The following is a 20,383-nucleotide window of genomic DNA, read 5'->3' on the forward strand; positions in this document are numbered from 1 at the left end:
CAATTTGCAACTTCCGTACTCTCCGTTGGCGTAATCGCCTCGAAAGGGGAGGGAAAAACGCAATCACGCCAGTGCAGTACATAGACATCATCGACGATCGTCTTCCGTATCGAAGTGTGTAGGTCGTGGGTACACGAGGAACTGCCCCGAAGATCTCCTCTCACGTAGTCCCAGAACAACTCGAGTGGTCGATTCGCTGAAAAGTCCCAATCTACGTCGCTCGGATATCGGTTTCTATCCTCTGGGGTTTTACGTGCGTGGAATTGATTGATTCCGTTCCTTCGCCAGGACAAGTTCGGTGCCCAGGTGTTCTCTACTGATAAACATTAGCCATTATCAGCGCAACGTGCCTCGCGAAACCTGGAAAGAGCTGGTTTGCTTGGTCGTGAACATCGCTGCAACACGGGGAGAATTTCTTATTTTCGTCGTTTCCGAACACCTTTTCGCTAATATACCGTTCCACTACCATACATGGTAGCGTATCCCCTTACACGTTTCCCTAAACGAAGTTTGCTATAGCAGGCGGCATAAATTCCGTTGTCGTCTGTCGTGCCTCGTCGTTACAGAAAGTTTCGTGATTGTCTGCGAAGAATCACTGGTCGACTAGCCTGATGTGTCGTTCAATTGTAGCATTGCCGCGTTGTAATCCGGTCCCCGAACCCGTAGGTGGGCGGGCGCAACAGTGCTCGTGCCTGTAGACGTATGCATATTTGTGCGTCGAATCGATCGAAGGGTACAATGAGAATGTGCGTTGTTGGCGTTACCGTTGCCAATCGAATTAACGCTGATTACGGTTCATTTGATATCATACACCGGGTTGCTATTGTGCAATAGATATGACGGCCGGCGCGGCGCGGCGCGGCGCGGCGCGGCGTGGCGGCAGACGAAGTATTCCGGCGTAAATTTATGGCGTCGATGGAAGACGGAACGGCAAGGCGGGATAACATTCACGATAATGACCGTGAACGCTGTGACGGATTACCGAGCACCAAGTCGTTCGGACGCATCGATTCGCAATCGTTGCGCCTGACGCCAATTATAAAACGAGCGGCCGCGAATTTGATTTCGATACACCGCAAGTAACTTCGTTTTGCCGCGCCGCCATGCGCTGGCTCGCCGAATTCTGGGTCACTGGATATATCATCGTGTCCGCGATGGTTAATGTGCGCTCACGGTGATGATTTTTTTCAACAATTTTTGCACCAATTGGTTTCATTCCAATCGGAATATCACCCTTGTGTAAATTTTATATTCGCTGCTGTGGAATGCGATCCAACCGAATCCCATCGATTTTGTAACACCAAGGCGACAGCGATTAGTATAACCCGTCGTCACAATGCGTAAATCAACCAGACTTACCAGCGGTCGTTCGAAATTACGCGAACGGTCCCGGGCTCGGCATTCTATCACAATTATTCTCGGATTCGAAAGAGATCAATTTGCATTCCATCGGCGACTTTTACGAGCCCATTCCTTTCCGGCGATTGATAACGTTCTTAATTTCGAAATATCCTCTCGTACGCGAGATTAAAATCGCTCTGTAGTCGCGTAGGCGATGCAGTTTCATAAATCGCGGTCTTAATATTGTAACACTTAGCAGCGATAAATCTCGGTCGACGGTCGCATGGAACCGCTCTCCGTATCGTAGTCGTTGGTGTTGCGGGTGCACGTGGAACTTTACGGACTCGCCTGGAGGTGTCATATCGCCGTCGCTGGTTCATTATCAATTCTTTTTTCGTTTTTTTCGTTTTTTTTTTTTTTGCTTGACCGAGGACATTTTTCTTGTCGAGCGCGCGAGTAATCGGTCTCATTAGACTCGGCGGACGAGAAGTGGCGGTGGTCACGTAGGAGTTTTAGCTCCGCGGGGCTAAAAAGCTCCTACAAATTGGAGCCGATACTGGCCGAGGCCGTTTGACAAAGAAAGAATCCCTAGGTATAAAAGGCCTCGTAATAATTCGTTGCCGGGGCCAGGTCGCGGGAGAGATTGCTCCGAGCGGATAGATTCAATTGCGCGCCGAGTCGATCCGGCTGGATAAAGAGCTGCAGGTGCATCGATCCGTTTAGATTCGTTGCGCTCTTATTGCCCGGGACGAACGAGGATTCGCTCGACGCATCTTCCGGTCTGTTCTTCCAGAATCGATAGCAATGTTTGCGCTGCCACTCGACGCCGGGCGCCCCGCCGCTCCGCGTCGCGCCGCGCCGCGGCCAACGCATACGCATTATATAGTTTCCTTTATTATAAAATATCAAACGACTTATGTTAACACTAGGTTTCTGGAACCTGTCAAAATGTCGGGTTCCAAGAAACATTAGATACAGCAGACGTCAAGCGGAGATAATTAAATAACGTCGCTAAATGAAGAAATCTGCAAAGGTGCAGAGGAAATATGAAGAACTCCTGCACCTGAACGTAAAATGCGCCCAACTCGCAGGTTCGCGACGAGCGAGGTAAGCGAGAAAAGGACGGAAAATTGAAAGATCGATGACAAAGATGAGGACGCGGTAGCGTCGTGGTTGTAACAAGATGATCCAGCTTGCGAGAGGGAGATTATACAAAGTGTACGGGACGGAAGCAATTCGTTTGGTCGGTGCTTTAAAACGCTGCTACCTCTCCTCGTGGTCTGTTGGATGGAAAACGATGGACGGCCGATGTGCCGAATGCATCTCGGTTATGCACTTTGCATTCTGACCGCCCCATCCATTATCCCGGGCCAAGAACCGCGGCGTGCAACGCCATTGCAAACAGTAATCTTCCAGTGTAACTTAATAGCAGCGACGGTAATTACTAGGATCGAGTTCCGTTAAAACGGGCCGTTCAAACCGCGGGCAAACTATTCGATCGTGACCCCGATGGTAACCGGATGCGTGATAGATTATTGGATGCGGGGAATAATTATTTTCTCCGATTCGTTTAATTCGAAATGAAATTGATATCGATACGAATTATGTACCAGTTCCTCCGTTCCATAACGAACCAGAGGCGAAAACCAATTGGTGATTCGATTACCGTTTCTTTATCGAGAAGGAGCCAATTTAATTGAACTGCGATACGAAGTGCGGTACAAAACGCTTTGTTGCAATGTTGGGGTATTGCTTCGATCTTGACGATGCGAGTCATGGCAACATATCTCAAGGTCAAGGTCATTCTAGCTGGCTCCCCTTTGTCAACTCGCCATTTCCGAAATAAGAAGAAACAGCCAGCAACGAGACCCGGCAAGCCGAGTGCTCAGAGTTCCACGAGTTCTGAAAACTGATTTTCTGGAGGGACGAAACTCCTAAAGAAGAACTTCTGCATCGCATCTTTCTTTCAACCCCTCCGTAATTACAACCGCGCCGGAAATCTGTCTTAAATCGTAGCGCGTACACCTGCTCTCCTAAAGCAGGCTGTTCATAATTGCTCAAACGAGGTCCTAATGACCTCTTTGTCGGAAAGTTTCGAGCGAACGGAGGGCGTGGGCGTGGGTTGGCGCCCCTATAGGACAGCCGCTGTTAAGGGTGGCTCGCGGGAAAAAAAGTTTACTAAAGGGCGACAAGACCAATGAAAGGACGAAAGACCGTTGTGAAAGTTCGACGGAGATATTGGATTCAACTCGGAAGAGTTGTGCCCAAGGTCCGGGGCCCTCTTCTCCCGAGTTTAATTTACGACCGTAGGTTGATCCTTTGCGCTTCGCCGAGCTCCAAGCGTGGATTTTAATTAATTTTTTCTCCGATTTTCCGCTGAGTCCCGTTCAAAGTTCACCTCTGTTTGCTCGGCTCGCGATCAATGGGACGAGTAAACGAAGCCTGGATGCGCGGATCGAACGCCAAGAGAAATTTCTGCGTTCTCTAATTAAGTTCTTCTTCTCGTTTCGTTTCGTTTCGTTTCGTTTCCTTTTGACGACGGGATCGTTTGGTCCTATAATCGACGCTTAAAACCTTCCAACAGTAGATCGTTGAGAGATCTATAAACTGATTCAGAGATTCGGATAGTCATTCTTTGAATAGCAATTCCAATGCACTATGAAAAAACGATCTGTGTTTATCGTACGGTGCACGCAGCACTGCCGTTGATTTTCGAAATATTCTGCGGGGTTCGACAATCATTCGCTACGTTCTGGGAAATTAAAAGCGAGATTTCGGTTTGCTTTTCGGCCGGATTGAATATGCAAAAGAACTTTCCGTTTTCCTGGCTGATATTCAAACGACGCGACACGGTTCCAGAAAACGGGCTACGACGGAAATATATGAAAGAGGAAATCGCGGTCGGAACCCAGGCATTTTTGTTCGTACCGCGGACGGAAAAGGAAGATGATACAGCGAATCGGGGGGAGAAACTTCGAATCGACTTTTTGCCCGGTCGTAGGACAAATGCTCCACAATCATGGAGATTCCAACTTTACCAATCGTGGTCGGGAGACACTGCAACAGGATCGGTAACTTTGTTACAGCACTTTAATCATGAAACTTTGCACGGAGTGTTTACTTTCCATTATACCGGGGACCATTTCATTAAATCGGCCCCCTAGCTGTGAATCGTTCGCATCGAACGGCATCCGACGCTTTCATTGAAACGCGCTTATCCACCGTAACTCAATTTTTATTTACACCATAGGCGGAACCCTATGGTGGTGGCGGTACAGGAAATAGAAAGGAAAGTGGCCATACATAGCGCCATTTCCAAAAATCTGCCGAGCGAGTTCACTCACTTTTGCAACATACAAGTTGTCGTTTATTTCATTCTTTTTTCAAATACAATTTTACAACCACCTTAATCGATATAAACAACGAAAGTGTTTCTAGTTCGTTTTCGATTGAAATACAACGATCAACTGTTGTCTACGTTCTGTTCCACATTTGGTACCATTCATGCCTTTTTAATGCTACGCAAGTATTTCAAATTGAAAACACGAGACTGCCGTATCTATAAATAACATTGAATTCCATTTGGAATAGATCAGAATCGTTGTAGAAACTTCCTGGGCTATTTGAACAAGCACTAAAATCGAAATGTCCTTTTAATGCACGGCATCTAATAAAAGCACCGCGTGAATAATGAAATAGTGTAAGAAAAAAAGTGTTCGGACCACTTGTGGAAGAACTCCAACCATTTGAAACTCGTTGAATATTTAGTACTTCGTGTTTCTTCTAGATACCTGCAATAAACAGCAAGGAACGGCGCATTCGTTTCAAAGTTAGCATTCCTAATAAAAATTTACCAACATTCAATCCAACATTTCTGAGGAGCGTGTGAAGATTACTCTCGACGTTCCTTTCTATATTTCTCGACAACGCACGCAGAAAAATAATGTTTCGGAGAGCAAGGTGTTTAAATAACAGAGTTGCAGTCGCGAGAAGAAAATCACATTTCGGGAGTTAATATTCACTTGTGTAACATGAATGCATTTGACGAACAATTTGCATGCGTAATTCGCGGTTCGTTCGTCGGATCCGGCGATCGAAAACTGCGCGGAATCCGACAGGTCGTTGGCGGAACGCACGCCGCTGCGTTACCATTTATGCATCCCCGTTGCATCTTCCCCCTTTCAAACGGCCGCCGCGCCGCGCCGGGACCGTGGCGGCGTGGATTTTCCAATTCCCGAAAATCCATTTTCCCTTTCGTGAATCGTTCCCGTCGTCAATTAACAACTGCGATCCTACACACACGCGCGGTGGGGAAACAACGGGCCTTATCGATGTGATTCCGTTACCGTGTATCCGGTTTTTCACATCGGCCAGGAATTCCGATGCGGCGTGCGAATTAATAGCGTTTCAAATTCGAGATTGAATGATATCTGTGATTGAAAAAAAGGATTAATAGTTGAGAACTAATCCCGTACCGCGCCGCGCCGCGCCGCGCCGAGAGCGGCGAATTCGCATGCTCGTAGACAGCGCGAGTCGAATCATATTTTCAGTTTATTTATACTTTATTCCTAATGAAACCTGTATGTCGTCTTTTTCGTATAAATCCACACAGCCGGACAGGATACCGTTAATTTGTTTTATTGGACATCGCGCAGAATTAACAGTATTTGCGTGTAATCAGTAGTGAGCCGCTAAAATTTACGATCCACTTTGCAGACTAATGGTGCTCGTTCACCGGATAAATAAAGTTAAACTTCAACTACCGAATCATAACATTTTAGGAGCATTATCGTTCGGTTTATTTCCTGCGTCCTCAGATTGTCTGACGTGAAAGCGCAGTTAATTTCAGCAAAACTTAGCAGTTTCTTCAGAGAATTCTCAAGATAATTCTAATAGAATTTTCTTCAGATAATTCGAAACAAGAAAAAGGAGAAAGAAAACTAAAACTAAAGTCTATTTAACGATCGGATCTCTTTATAATACTTATTGTACGTAGAAGCACTATCGTTACGAACGACAGCAACGTCGCAGAGAAGCGTTAAAGTGCGCTCCGTTGAAATAGTGAACCTCTAAGCATGCGCACATCAACGAATATCGGTAATTCATTAATATCCGATCGTGTGCAGAAATCCCTTAGGAGACGGCCTATTTTTAAATCACACGTACACGTGGTCGAACGGGAGGACCACGCCATCCAATCAACGCCGATGTCGATCTCGTCATTAAATTCAGCGCGAACACCGAACTGTTTTCCCCCGTAAAAACGCCCCGGCCTTCATTTTCAAAACGACCGTCGAGCAGGAACGTTTGCAGCTGCTCTCCGAACCTATGAAATAGAGTGGCTCGTTAAAAATCGAGGATTCCGGTCGAGTCTCGAAATTAATGTTCGTCGGGACGTGGAACGACGTTTTCCATTATTTCACGTTCCCCGTCAGGATCGGCGTGAAATCCAACGAACGGACGCGAAGCAAACCTCCGAACAACGAACATCTATGTACATACATATATACAGTGGCTCGAAGTAAAACTCGGACACCTGCCGTTTATGCCGCATAAAGCAATTGATAGGGTAAGAGAATTTTTGTAACACAGTTGGAAATGTGGTATACGAGTAAAACTAACACATACATATCCGGTCTGTCCGATTCGGTTTCCGCCATTTTCACTTCGTATCGGTTCAACAATGTCCAAAATATTAAATAGTTCGGGGGTGGGGGTGGGGGTGGGGGTTGAACGATGACGGGATTTCAATGAAATTTAATAGCAGCGTCGTTGATCTCTCGAACCCTCGACATCCGCGGCTCGACAATGTAGAGTGTGTTGCCGTGTCCTTGATGTCCCCTGCCACCTGCACCGTGTTCACCACCGACAGATCTGCATTATGTACGACCGTCGAGTAGATTATACTACGGAGTGCATTAAAGGGAGCGCAGGCTGAGATGCAAGTTGCAGCGAGTGGCAATTCACTTTTGCTCGGGGGCCAACGAAGTTTCGGAGGACACCACCCCGGGACGCCCGTTTTGGTATTCCAAGTTGCATATCGATTCGGTCGAATTAATGGAATCGTCGAAATACCCGAGACAATTACTAATTAATCTCCTGGTATTGATATTCGACTGAAATAACGCTGCTGCCATGTCCTAGACATGCCGGATATCGGCGACGCTCCCTATTGTCCACTGCGACGGTCGCTACCTATTATTCTCTTCCGTGACGAACCATGGCAACCGTGAGATATAGCCGGAGGATCCAACCGGTGTCGTCGGCGATGTCTGGTTTTATTGGTTTGTGTCTCGTTGCGACGATCAGGGTGCGCTTTAAGCCATTTCTAAACCATTCTCGTAAGTATCATTGTTAGAATTCGAAACGCTACAATGCCACGGAAACATTTGTCAAAAGAATAAAGATGAAGCACCGATAGGCTACTTCCGAGACTTTCGAGAGAAAACTTGTTGTAAATGGTTGAAAAAGTTTAGACGGTATCCCCTCGCTGGCAATAAAGTTAGGCGTAACAGGAAACGGAATTCCGCTTAATGGAGAAGAGCGTGCGGGCACAGAGGTACGCGTCTACGAGTTAGCAGGTTAGCCGATACTCGCGACGGGATATTCATAAAGTAAATATTATCGGACACGGTCGTAACGCGACAAACTTTTGGTAGTCTTGTTCCGGTCTGGTGCTGAATTATCGACACGCACTTGTATGGACGTGATCCATAATTCAGCGCAACAGCAACCAGAGAGCGGAACCGGGTCCGCAGGAGCAGCGAGGAGGATTGATAGCGGCGCTGTTCCTTGACTGTTTCCCTTAACATCAGCCGGGCAAGGTCGTTGGAATAATTTAAGGTCGACTTGTCCCGCTCTCCCTCCGCTTCTAATTATAGCTCTCGATACACACCGGCTATAAATGTCTCGATTATGCATATATGTATCTGCAAAGAGGCTTGCATCAACGGGAAGTGTCGCTTTACCTTGGCCTTTCCTCGGCTACCTTCGGGATACCGTTATCCAAAGGTACCTCCAATTTCGGCCAAAGGTACGGCTGCGACACCATTACCCGATGGCCTCCATGATACCGCAAATTCAAATTTCGGTGACGTCTAAACGGTCAACGTTCCTTCACGGAAATGGAACGGTCCTCGTCACGATACACCGAATACACACCGCTCCTGGCAGAAAATCTAAACTGTTTGTGCGTGTATTCGATACGAAATATTCGGAAAATTTCTTCGTAATTGGTTGAATCGGTTTACGAGGTATAAACGACCAAAGCTGGCGAAGATCGCAGTTGTAGAAATTACAAAACTGTAACAAGAAAGTTCTTGGGAAGTTGTTCAAAAATATTGAAGCGTTACGTTACTTCGGGAATTCGAACTGTTCAAATAAAGTAAAAAGCTGTTATTCAAATTGTATATGTTAAAGTTTTATGCGAGTGATACAGCGGATGATTTGTAACACCTCTTCAGCAGTAAAGGGAAGCGCCATAATTTCCAGGATGATAGCGAAGCTGCTCAGGATATAGATTTATGCAGAGTAAGCCGTTATTCTGGACTAGGCACTTAAAGCAAGCCACCTGAACTGTCTTTGTTTTTTCGTGAAAGATACCAATTATTTATGATGTTGCTGGTCGGGACACCTTAAAGCCATTTATTAGTTTTTAACGTATTAGATTAGCGTAGCCGTAGAATAATTCAGTGAGAAAAATCGAATTTTGATTCTTCGTATCTACGAGAAAATTGTATCACCTTTTCCTAATATTTATTATTTTCACGAAGAATGTTGGCTGGTATCAGCGTGAACACTCTGTATAGGATGCATTCTAACAAAGAGCAAACACACGTCGAGTCGAAATCAAATGGTGGAAGCGTTAACAGGTGCCACACGAACGTTTACGTGTACATACGGTAAAGAAGTCTCGCGAGAGGCTGGGTCAGCGCGTTTGCCGGTGCTTTGTGCTTTATGCTTTATGCATTATGCTTTATGCTACGCGCGTTACCAGCATAACTAGTAATATTAATAACGTCGTCGAGAACAAATTGCAAGGAACGCGGGTCAAGAAGAAGGTGCACGGTCCTAGCGAGGCGCGAAGGATGTCTGCCCTGCATCTTCCAGCCGGTGCCTTATTTTAGCCATGCCCTCGTATCTGAATCCCTTCAGCCGGCTCCCCAGCAGCATCGGGTTAAACGAGCCATAACTCTGTTGCGCGTTGCTCGGTAACGCGTCTCCCTTGTCAAGAGGGGATTCACATCGACGCGCTTTCGAAATAGACGCTCGCTCGACGAGCTATTTCCTAACGCGCGAACTGCGCCGGATAATTGATCGTGAACAACGTACGAATAAGAATGCGCGCGCGCGCGGTCTGTTTGCTAGATTTTTAATGACGGAGATAGAGACCGGGGGGAAAAAAAGAAAAAGACGGAAAAGACGCCAGTCGACCAGCCATCCTCGCCAGCGTCATTGCCCGGTGGCTTCGGACTCGATAATCGGAGCCTGTATCGTTTTCAAACGCGCTCCAATTAACCAACGTTGGCTCGTTCGAGGAAATTCTGTTTGAATCCAATCGGGAGTCGATCAACACTGGCGCCGTCAGGCGAACCGACCCTCCAAATTTGTCATCACGACCTATTAATCGATTGCCGAACGTGTACGCGGATTATTCGAGAAGTTGCACAACTCATTTTGCGACATCGATCCAGCCAGCGGTGATCGTTAGGCGAGGATCGTGCAACGTGTTGTATATCAGACGCGTTTTCCGTAGACGTTTTCTCGTATCGTTACGAACACACGAATATATTTTGGTTTCATTCGTTGGGGAATTCTGTGTAGACCGGTTTAAATTTTTCCGAGATCCGGTCTCCGGATGACATCGGCAAAGTTTCGTGTCGCCTAACGATGCTGGGACGAATTACCAGTCGTTGCGGAAGGTAGACAGCGTTGCTTCCAGCAACGTTGCAATAATCTACGATTAACAGCTTAAGCATCGTCGGTCCCCGCGGCTGAAACACGTTGCAACAAATTTTGCATATTTCCTTGTCGGAAGCAATAAGGATAACAGGGCCGTGCTCAAAGCAAACCGTAACTGGTGCGGGTGTCCCTCTTAAATTGCTTCGTCCTAAATATCTCATCGGCATTTTGGCTGGCGCTCAACTTCCGACAAAGACGCATTACAACGCTGCTTACCGGTATTCGGACCGTGTCGGGATTTCTGTTTCGAAGTTTAGACTGCAGCAATCTTGTAATTAACGGCGTGTCCTCATAAATCTGTGGGCTGGTACTCGTACCCCTCGGAATCTACATTCTACCCGCGTAATCGCCGACAATCGTGGCCCACGGTTTAGCGTCTACGAAACGCCGACAGGAAGTTATAAAACTTGACGGCGGTGAACACTTTTATCGACGAGCAGGCTGCCCGAGCAAGAAGAAACGTTAATTTTAAGGAAACTAGATTCGACCGTGTTTGTCGGTTTTTCTCGCGAAGTAACACGACAAACAAAAGTTCCCCGCCAACACAGCCAACGAGAAACGCGAAACGTCTTACGAGTCTCTATCGAATGGCGTTTCTTTTGTCGGAGTTTTTGTCGGAATTCATTGGTTTGCTGTAACACGACGAGGAACCGGAATCCCTACCATTGGAAGGGCAACTCGTCAGAAGCTGCCGTAACGTTTTAATTATGGCACCTGGCGAGCAAGTGACAACGATACGCGACGATAATCGCTCAAGTTCCGTTGAAACGCTAACAGACTAATTAGAAGCTTCCTGGTAATTGCTGCGTTCGTCCTACCGTTTGATTCTATAAACTTATCGTATCTTCAAAGGTATTCGCAGCCATCGATTTTAGACGATGTCTGAAATGAAGTTTTATCGTATAATAATAAAAGTATTCTTTCGAGATATTCTTCGGACAAATAATGATATTGGAAATCTGTTTCCGCAGATCTATTCCTAACGAGTGAACGTAGAATTTTGCTGACTAAACCACCCCTCTAATAGTTTTCGCGATATTCAACTAAATATGGTTTAGACTCGAAACTTGAAGGGTTGTTTTCATGAAAAGTTTCGTAAAATACCGTGATCAACACTTCGGTGTGTTTTGTAAGACGTAATTCTCACAGCCTGAGACGGTGAGCCGTTGAACCAGTTATTCTTCTGACACATTGATAGACGCACAGCTCCCGCGAAATAACGACGCGTAGGTCATACTTTTTTCTTCCGTATGCGCGGGCACGACGTGTCGACGCGGGAGGGGACGACGGACAAACTTCCCATTTGCAGGGCACTCCGCCGGAGGATACCCCGTGTAACTAGTAATTCGTTCAATCGGGACCGGTATCGATTACGTTCCGCAATATGCACGGCGATTACTAGCACAGCGCATTAGCGAATAGTATTAAGTTGCGTTATCCACGGCTCAACTATCGGCAGGTATCGATCGTTCGCACCCGCACGGCTATTTCGCGTGGCGGGCTGTGTAACACGGTCGGTCTATCGGTACTTTATGACGTCGTAACGTTGCCAAAATATACGACGTGTACACGATACAATGTTGCTGGCTCTGCCATTTAACATACGGTCCGCGTGATACGGGCCGCGGCACGAATGTGACGGGAATACAAGGTGTCCCATTTCAAGCGATCCCCTCGGACATCTCGGACATATCGAAAAATGTTCTAAACGAAAGTTCTACGGTTTCGAAGAGGATAGAATTCTATGCTGATGGTTCTTTTCTAGGTAGAGGAGTAGAGGATATACGAAGGTCTCGATCGATTCTTTCAATGGATCCATTTACTTTTTAAAACACCGCGATCAATGCAGTTCATTCATTCTCCGTAGAAAATGATTCACCGTCTTACATCGAACAACTCTTCGAAGAAATTCTTAAAATCGCTTTATCAGGATCGTTTCGAAAGGTACACCCTGTATGAGCGTCGCGCCGCAACGGGTGGTGCTTCTCCTTTCTGGAAAAAAGGAGAAAAGGAAAAAAGGAAAAAAGGAAAAAAGCCTGACAGTCAGATAGGGCGTACCCGAAAAATGAGAGCAGTATCGCGAGATCCGCAATTCCGGGCAGAAATGGCCCGGTGCGAAATGTAACCGTGCCGTGTTGCACCTTATAGAAAACTCGAAACTTTAGTCACTCGCCCTCGCGCGCTTCTGGCCACTTCGTTATCGATGGGACGAATAAATCTCGCGCCTGCTCGTCTTGTTTCCCTTATCATTTACGACGAGCATAAATACAGTCACCGGCCTGAAGAGCAGCCTGATGTTACGCCATCTTGTTTACTCGCGCGATGCATTGTTAAATATTGGACATTATTCCGAGCTCGTTTCTCTTTAACACCGCGCTCGCGGAACACTAAAAGTGACATTGCTTTTACTAAAACTAGCAAGAATGCGTCTGTCGAAATTTTCAGCTATTTTAAACAGTGTTCAACTGGAAAAATCTCTGCGAAACCTCTACGAAGGTTTATTTCTGGTGATAAACATAGGTGAAATTGCATGCACAGAAATTCGGAATTGTAGTCGACTCGGACCCGCGGTATCTATATCTATAGGTAGAGTTACAGAATTTTAGCGGGCTAGGGGTGGTTCGTGTAGCGTGCGGGCCGATCGAAAGCGGAGTAGCTGCGGTTTCCGGGAGGCGTCGGCGAAGAAATCGGAGCTCATCGGTGGACCGGTTGTTCAAACAGAAACTAGGGGAGGAGCAGAGACCGCCGGCCGGGGGTTGTACGTGTTTAGTCTGGTGGTGGGTGGGCGCGTTTCAAACCTCGGCCGAATTTCGTACGCCGAGCACGGTTCTTCGGTATAAATCAGGGGTTCGTTCGTCTCACGGCCTAGCTCGCAAAGCGCAGGTCTTGGTTCGCGAATAAAACGGCGGATGAAAGTGCGGAGGATTCGAATGACGCGACGACGTGGGAGGGGCTGCCGCCCGGAGGAAAAGAAGAACCATGCCAGACGGAATGCAAAAGAGGAAAGAGATGAAGTTCGGCTCTTGATTCGGACGGCAGCTCTTTGATTCGTCCGATTCCTCGAGAAGCCCCTCGAAAGTGCCTTTTTCTCCGGCGACAGCGGTTCTCGAAAACACTCCGGCTGCGTTTCGACCTCGCGTTCATGCAAATAGGAGGGCCTGGAAAACACTGGACGAAATCGAGAGAATCTACAGGCTAAGAATATACTCTTCGAGCCTTTACCGACCTGGATACTTTCGCTTGAAAATACTAGCGGAACGGTAATAAATAACAAAAGTTGATTTTTACACGGTAACCTCTAGACATTTTTACTCCTCACCGCGAGTACCAACCGTTTTATTTTCTACTCTATATCGTAGCGAATTTATTTTTTCGAAGAGAAGTCAGAGCTCGATCGCGGTAGTTGTCCACCACATTCCAATCGCTCCTGACTCGTAGAATCCCCGTCCTCGAAACGGAGGGAGCAATCACTGTGATGGACGGCATGTTGTTTTCTTGTCTTCGTTCGACAAATCCAGACAGCTACAAGGTAATCAATTAGCGTGGTTTAGCGCGGTCTTGCTGTCCATGCAGAACCGAATTAGTCTATATCTCCTATAGAAAGAAGAGGGCGAACCACCGGTACAGCTGGCCGAGTCGGATAAATTGCAGCATCGCCTTTTAATCAGTTCATTCGGTTAAAGCAGAGGCGCATTACGGTACTCGTAGGCCATGGGCGCTCGCCTAATGCCCAGACATTAATTCTCTCTGACATGCCGTATTCGTCAGCTGTCTCGAGCTGTCTTTTTCATAAGAATCCTCACCGGTAAAAAGGCGAGGAACTTTTCTCGTACAAACAGATTATTTTCTTTATAGAAAGAAGTTCTTGACCATTTGTCTGTTCGTGTTCCAGGTAAACGGAGCGTGGACTCTGCCCGCGTTTGTCTGCGACTTTTACATCGCTATGGACGTCACCTGCAGCACCAGTTCCATCTTCAACCTCGTAGCAATTTCGATAGACAGGTAAGCTATTCAAAACGGTGTGTCCCCTCTCTCCAAAAATCCATTGTTCGTACAGTTTAGATTGTTTTACTTTCCTTCCGACAATGAACGAAAGAGAAAAAATCAAAACGGGCCAGATCCACTTACAAGCTTGTCGAACAGAGGTACACTCGTATCGGATTGGTACCACGTTCGCAAAGATCCTGCAGTCGAGGACCGTCTAGAAAAAGAGGGAAAAGTCGAAAAATAGAGGAAAAAGGGGGTAGAGCTGATTTAACCGGTTTACGTGACACGAATAACAGAAACGGGTTTAGGTTGCTTCTTCGAGCGACGAAATGAGCTAGTTGAAAGCTGCGGACGCGATTTCTGTAAATCAAATTTTTCCGACGGACGACGCGACGCCTCGAACCGAAAATAAGTCCGCCAGACGATTTTCCCGTTCCTGTTAGTCGCGTAAAAGTACAGCCGTCTAACCAGGTCAAAGTTCTGCACCCTTTATCGAAATATTTTCTGCGCAGTTTCAATCCTTTACCTTGACCAGGAGGGCTGTTCCAACGAGAATCGAGATTATCGATTTTTGGTACTTTTTCGCAATTTCATTCGGCCTAGAAGTTCTGAAAAGTGTTTATAACGTTCCGGAACTCGAAGCACGTGTTTAATACGTATGTTAAAATATGCACGGTCCGATGCCGAAAGATGAGACGCAGTCTATTAAGGACAGTCGTTCCGCGCCCTTAAACTTTAAGGCTTAAACCCACGGAATCCGAACGGTAGCATACGTTTTCCAGAAATCCCCGCGAACAAACGCTAATTTAGCGATTTAATTAATCAGGGGTTCTTTCTTCGACCTCGCTCTCCCCCTCCACCGGCGAGACTAATCCCTGCTCGCCTCGATTTTTCTCGCTCTTTTACTTTTTCCAAAGCGCCGCCATGAATATTCCCCTCGGTCGTGAAGGGGGGCAGACAACGTATCAACGGAGGCAGGAGACGGTCGTTTCGCATCTTAGTTGGACAAGAAACGGATGATATTTTACATTTTTATTCCGAAGAAATGGCTCGCGAGATATCCCGTGATATTTGTTAGCTCGGACGCGTAGCCAACGTTTCTCCGCGGTCTAGTTTATAAAGGTAATTCTGAAGTGACGTCACGAACAGCGTCATGCGTGTTTGATATTATAGAGAAGCGTTTCGATTTTCACTCGTAACAAGCTGTAAAAATCAGATAATTTCTATTGCGATCAAAAACACGAAGCTACACGTTCGAATCAGCAAGCGGAAGGGTAAAAGTAACTTTGTGTCGATTAAACTGGACACTGTACGAAATGAATTTGAATTGCAGATATATAGCGGTGACCCAGCCGATAAAGTACGCCAAGCACAAGAACAATAGAAGAGTGTGGTTGACGATACTGTTGGTTTGGGCGATATCGGCCGCGATCGGCAGCCCGATTGTTCTTGGTTTGAACAACACACCTGACCGGGTACCGGACCAATGCCTCTTCTATAATGCAGACTTTATCATCTACTCGAGCCTATCTAGTTTCTACATTCCCTGCATCATCATGGTGTTTCTCTACTATAACATATTCAAGGTGGGCATCGTCAGCGTATTCTACGTTTGCTAAACTTTTCTCTCTACATATTTTCAGGGATCAGACAAAGCATTTTCTCCATAGCGTCGCGTTACGGTAATCTCCTTAACACTGTCCAGTGTTAAGCAATTCTCTCATCGACGCTCTCTCTCTCTCTCTCTCTCTCTCTCTCTCTCTCTCTCTCTCTTATTGTAATAGACAAAATGTTCGTTTCGGTTCTGTTTCCTTCATTAATAGTTAATAAAAAGATTCCAATTAATACGTTTCAAACGAATACTTCATGCACCTTGTACTTGCCAATTTCAAATAAAATATCTCCATTATATGTACAAAACTATTTGAATTACTGTTTTCAATACTTTCAGCTTGAAGTATAGCGTCAAGGTGGTAGGTAATAGTCCGACAAGACGATTTGCGATCAGGCAAGTGGAATATGGACTAGCCTAGGTCAGACATATGAAATAGGTCGGTCTATAGTCGGACGCGTGATCAGGCAATGTAATAGGGAGAATTTTCGGTGAGACAAGTGGCACGAGGGTGGACTTTATTAGGTTAGGTGAGTAAAATAGGGACAATCTATAATCAGAGCAGGTGGTCTGTGGTCGAACAAGTGGAACGGGACTGTCTTTGGTGAAACGAGTAAAACAGGGACGACCTGTGGTCAGACGAGTGGAATAGGTGCGATCTATGGCCAGACAAGTAGAATAGGGGCGACCAGTGGGTAATTACACTTGTTAAACAGTGAAACGCCACAGATTTACGCAAGAATCTTTGATATTATGTGTTTTCCATTGAAGGTAAAAATTCTTCAAAAATTTTCTTTTAATCAAATCACTTAGAAACAGATGAACATAATTCATGAGAAGCAGCTATGTATTTCTTTCATATATATATATATATATATATATAGTAGTAGACTTCCGTACGAGGCGATCAAAACACGACGCTGTGGAGGAAATACAGCCGTAGGATATAGCAGTAGGATAGTATGGAGGAAACTGCCTTGGTTAAATAGTAAATGGGTCGTGTTAGATGGTAGCTAAGCAAGGATGGAGCTAGCGATGAGCCAACATAGGGCAAAAGCGAGTCGCCGGCCAATAAAACGAAAAAATTGTAAGAGCAGCGTCACCTTTCGAGCCTGCCACAGTCCCTGATAATGTGTCTGTGGGGATGTAATACTGTACACGAGGCGACGGAAACGAGAAAAACAGATTAGTGTCTGCAGCGTGAAGAGCTGCTGGCCATGGATGCTCGTATACACTCGGAAACAAAGCCGGAGCATTCTGGCATGTACCTGGTAATATTCCCGCCTGCCAAATTATGCGGGTGTAATTTTAACGCCAGATGGAACGAATACTCCGACTACACTGCATCCTGCGATTACGTTGCGGTTCACCGTATATTCGTTTCGTGTCAACCGGAATTCGCTGTTTCTAGTTTTATATGATTCTAGGCGCTTGAGTTGTGTGATCGAGTAATTTTTGCCTAGTATCTTAATAATAATTGACCTTAGAATTGGAAATAGTTATTTTGACCAGTGTTCTCATGATTTTTGCCACAGTATAGCAAGAAACTGACGTTTATTTCGCAGGACAGATTCGATCGTCACCGGATCGTTGGTAAAACTTGACCATTTTCTTTTCGCTCGGCATGGCCGCTGTCGTAAAAGCATAGTGCCGCGGTTTAACATCGGGAAGGGAACGGTATCCCTGGAAACATCGATGTAAAAGTATGAAATATCATGCCTTTATATGCAGCCGTAACGTGTCCGCGGGAAAAGAGCATTTCTCATAATACACCGGTCGCTTGCAGCTGAATTCTCAAATGCATCTCAAATACCTCCTACCGCGAGCGTCGTGATAAATTCCCCTACTTTCGTATACACGTGTAACGACGAGATTAAGTGGACCGCGTTAGGTATCGACAGTTTGCTTCAAGTCTCGCCCGAATGTTCCACTGTCGGTCTAGTTTATGTTTTTTAAACCATCTTCGAAACGTACAAATTACCCCGTGTCATGAATTTCAGATGCTGCAGCTTTTGTTGCAAAACATTAAGTGCAATCGTCATTTTATGTGTACGATCGACGCGACGTAACATTCTATTCAAACGATTACAATTCTACCGTTGTCAAAGCAGCGATATCGCACATTTCAAGCTCCTTGAAATGTTACGATAAATTGCAGGGCTCTGTGTTACCCGGCGAAAGAAATTTTCTCCTCACCCTCGGTTTTATAGAAATACGTTTAAAGAACGATCGAAATTTGGACAAAAGAATAATTGGTCAACTCCTAAATCGGTTCTATGGGATTCGCGTATTATCGTGCGTTACGTTGATCGATACTCGCAAGTTGAACCCGGTGGAATAGATAGGAAAGTTTCTTTCGCAGGCTTGATTTATCTTGAAGCGACGATTTCAATTTCGCGTTTCCAGGCTCTGCGGAACAGGGCGAAGAAAGCCAGGGCCAACCGGAAGCCGAACATGGGCGACATTAAACCCGGCAGTATAATCGAGAACATCGCGAATACTCGCAGGTGAGCCGACAGTTCCCTCGTGACCGAAAACGCTTCTCTACAGGTTCTTTACAGGTTCACGAAGAATTTTCCAGGAATCCCTCTAGAAATACCACCGGATAACGGAAAGAACGGACGGAATTATTGTCGCGTTTCGCGACGCGCGAGCGATCCCGACGCGACGCCGTTCAATATCTATCGTTCTAACGTTCCGCGAAATTACAAATTCATTAACCGAACAGAATCGAAGCCAAAACTTCGTTGAACGCGGAGAGAATTTTGATTGAACCGCTGGCACCGATTTTTTGTTACATCGGGATTGTTGCATACGAGCCGGGGATTCTATTATTTATTGCCGTGTTTCGTTGCGCCTTTCGACACGAACATTTTCAATTAACGTTTGTAACGGCATTCTAGGCTAAATTAATAGTACAATGCCTTGATTACGAGACGCCGTTCACTAGCGCGATCAGACTGTTCGAAAATTCATTGAAATATGTATATTACAACACGGTTGAATAAAATCTAGTTCAGCGTTGTTATTGTTCAAATTTAGATCGAGTCGTTCGTGCGCAACAATCGGATACCTATCGTCGACAGAATGTTTGGAAGTGGTTGGAAATTTCAAGTATAGAGGATAAGGCTATTAATAGGCTCCTGGTCGATAAAGTGTTGAAATACCTAACACGTTTTCGATACATTTGCTTTTTATCCTTGATTCCATTCGTATCTCGAATGAATATTCGCTCGAGCATTCAAGGGCTGAACGAAAGGGTGGTCGAAGACATCCGAGCAATGTTCTCGCGAGGAATCCGCTGCCAAGCATTCTGTCAGTAGCATTAAAGAAAAACGCACGTCACTTTGGCGCATGAATGTCGCATGAGTTCACCGAGCATGAGTTACCAGTATCGAAGTTGTCTCAGCATCTCGAGAAAGCTTTTTTCCGTGGCGCGAAAGATCAAAGTCCCCTTTAAGCACGATAAATTTATTCGCGGATCAGACGGGGCGGTCGCCGCGCCATGTGCCGGCACCCGAAGAGCTACGGGCTTCATTTCGAATGTGTCGCGTGCCCGAGGAGACCGCCATTTTTTTCAATTTTCGCCCTGTGTAACTCTTGCATTCCAACGAGACGATTTCTCACGGAGATTGGCGTGGTGGCCGAGACAGAGGAGATGAGAGAGAGAGAGAGAGAGAGAGAGAGAGAGAGAGAGAGAGAGAGAGAGAGCGAGAGAGGTGGAGGGGAGGGGAAGAATGTGTCGGCCGAAGTGGGAAAGACGCGACGGAGAAAAGAAAGTCTCGCAGAATAGAAGGTCGAACGGTGGGAGAAAGGCTAAGACCGGGTTAAGTCCCGAGCATCTCCGGATAATACGCTTTTCTCCGCGCGCGCAGAGCTTCATTTCCGGTGTCCCGGGGTCGGCGTACTCGCCTTGAATAGCCAACTACTTCGCCTTCGATTTAATTGCCGGCTTTTGTGCCTGGCTGTTCCCGAGTGTCGTACGTTTGTTCATCGACTACGAGGACTATGGCGCGGCCCGAGTTCCGACGGGTTTCTCGCCCAGGCGAGCTCCGAGGCACGTAGCCTTGTTTGCCGCTGAAGATGATTTAATACCCACTTTCGACCCCCGCATTCTTTCCGCTTCCGAAATAAAGAGTACTCGAGCAGAAGCACCTGCATCAGAGAACGCTACAGCTTAAGGAGATTCTGCTTTCGTTCGTGTTGCGCTACGCAGACCCACCGGCGAACACCGGTACAGTTTGTCGCACAAAACCGATATAATCAATGAATTATAATTAAATTTCGTATCGAAATATAAACTCGAGAACTTGTTGATTCGTAACAATTAATTCTCCATATGTTGGTAGAGATCTAGATAGGTTTGCACATCCTGATTTCATAGGTACAAAGTTGCAGTGTTCAAATTCATGCAAAATTTCATAACTTTCTTCGGATTAAGAAGTTTATAATCCGTACAAAGTAACTTTCTCTCTTTCTCCC

At 46.1% G+C, this 20,383-nt stretch overlaps 1 protein-coding gene across 6 annotated transcripts in view; it reads left to right on the forward strand.

Moving 5' to 3' along the window:
* Dop2r (dopamine D2-like receptor) overlaps nt 1-20,383 on the forward strand; it is a 150,058-nt gene that overhangs the window by 124,851 nt on the left and 4,824 nt on the right. For all 6 annotated transcript variants that reach the window (XM_076803270.1, XM_076803269.1, XM_076803268.1 and 3 more), the window contains 3 exons: nt 14,195-14,304; nt 15,623-15,875; nt 18,308-18,408. In XM_076803270.1, the coding sequence (XP_076659385.1) occupies nt 14,195-14,304; nt 15,623-15,875; nt 18,308-18,408 (464 nt within the window). The remainder of the gene's footprint in view (nt 1-14,194; nt 14,305-15,622; nt 15,876-18,307; nt 18,409-20,383) is intronic.

This window comes from Halictus rubicundus, chromosome 18, assembly GCF_050948215.1.
Source record: "Halictus rubicundus isolate RS-2024b chromosome 18, iyHalRubi1_principal, whole genome shotgun sequence".
NCBI classification, from domain to species: Eukaryota; Metazoa; Arthropoda; class Insecta; order Hymenoptera; family Halictidae; genus Halictus; species Halictus rubicundus.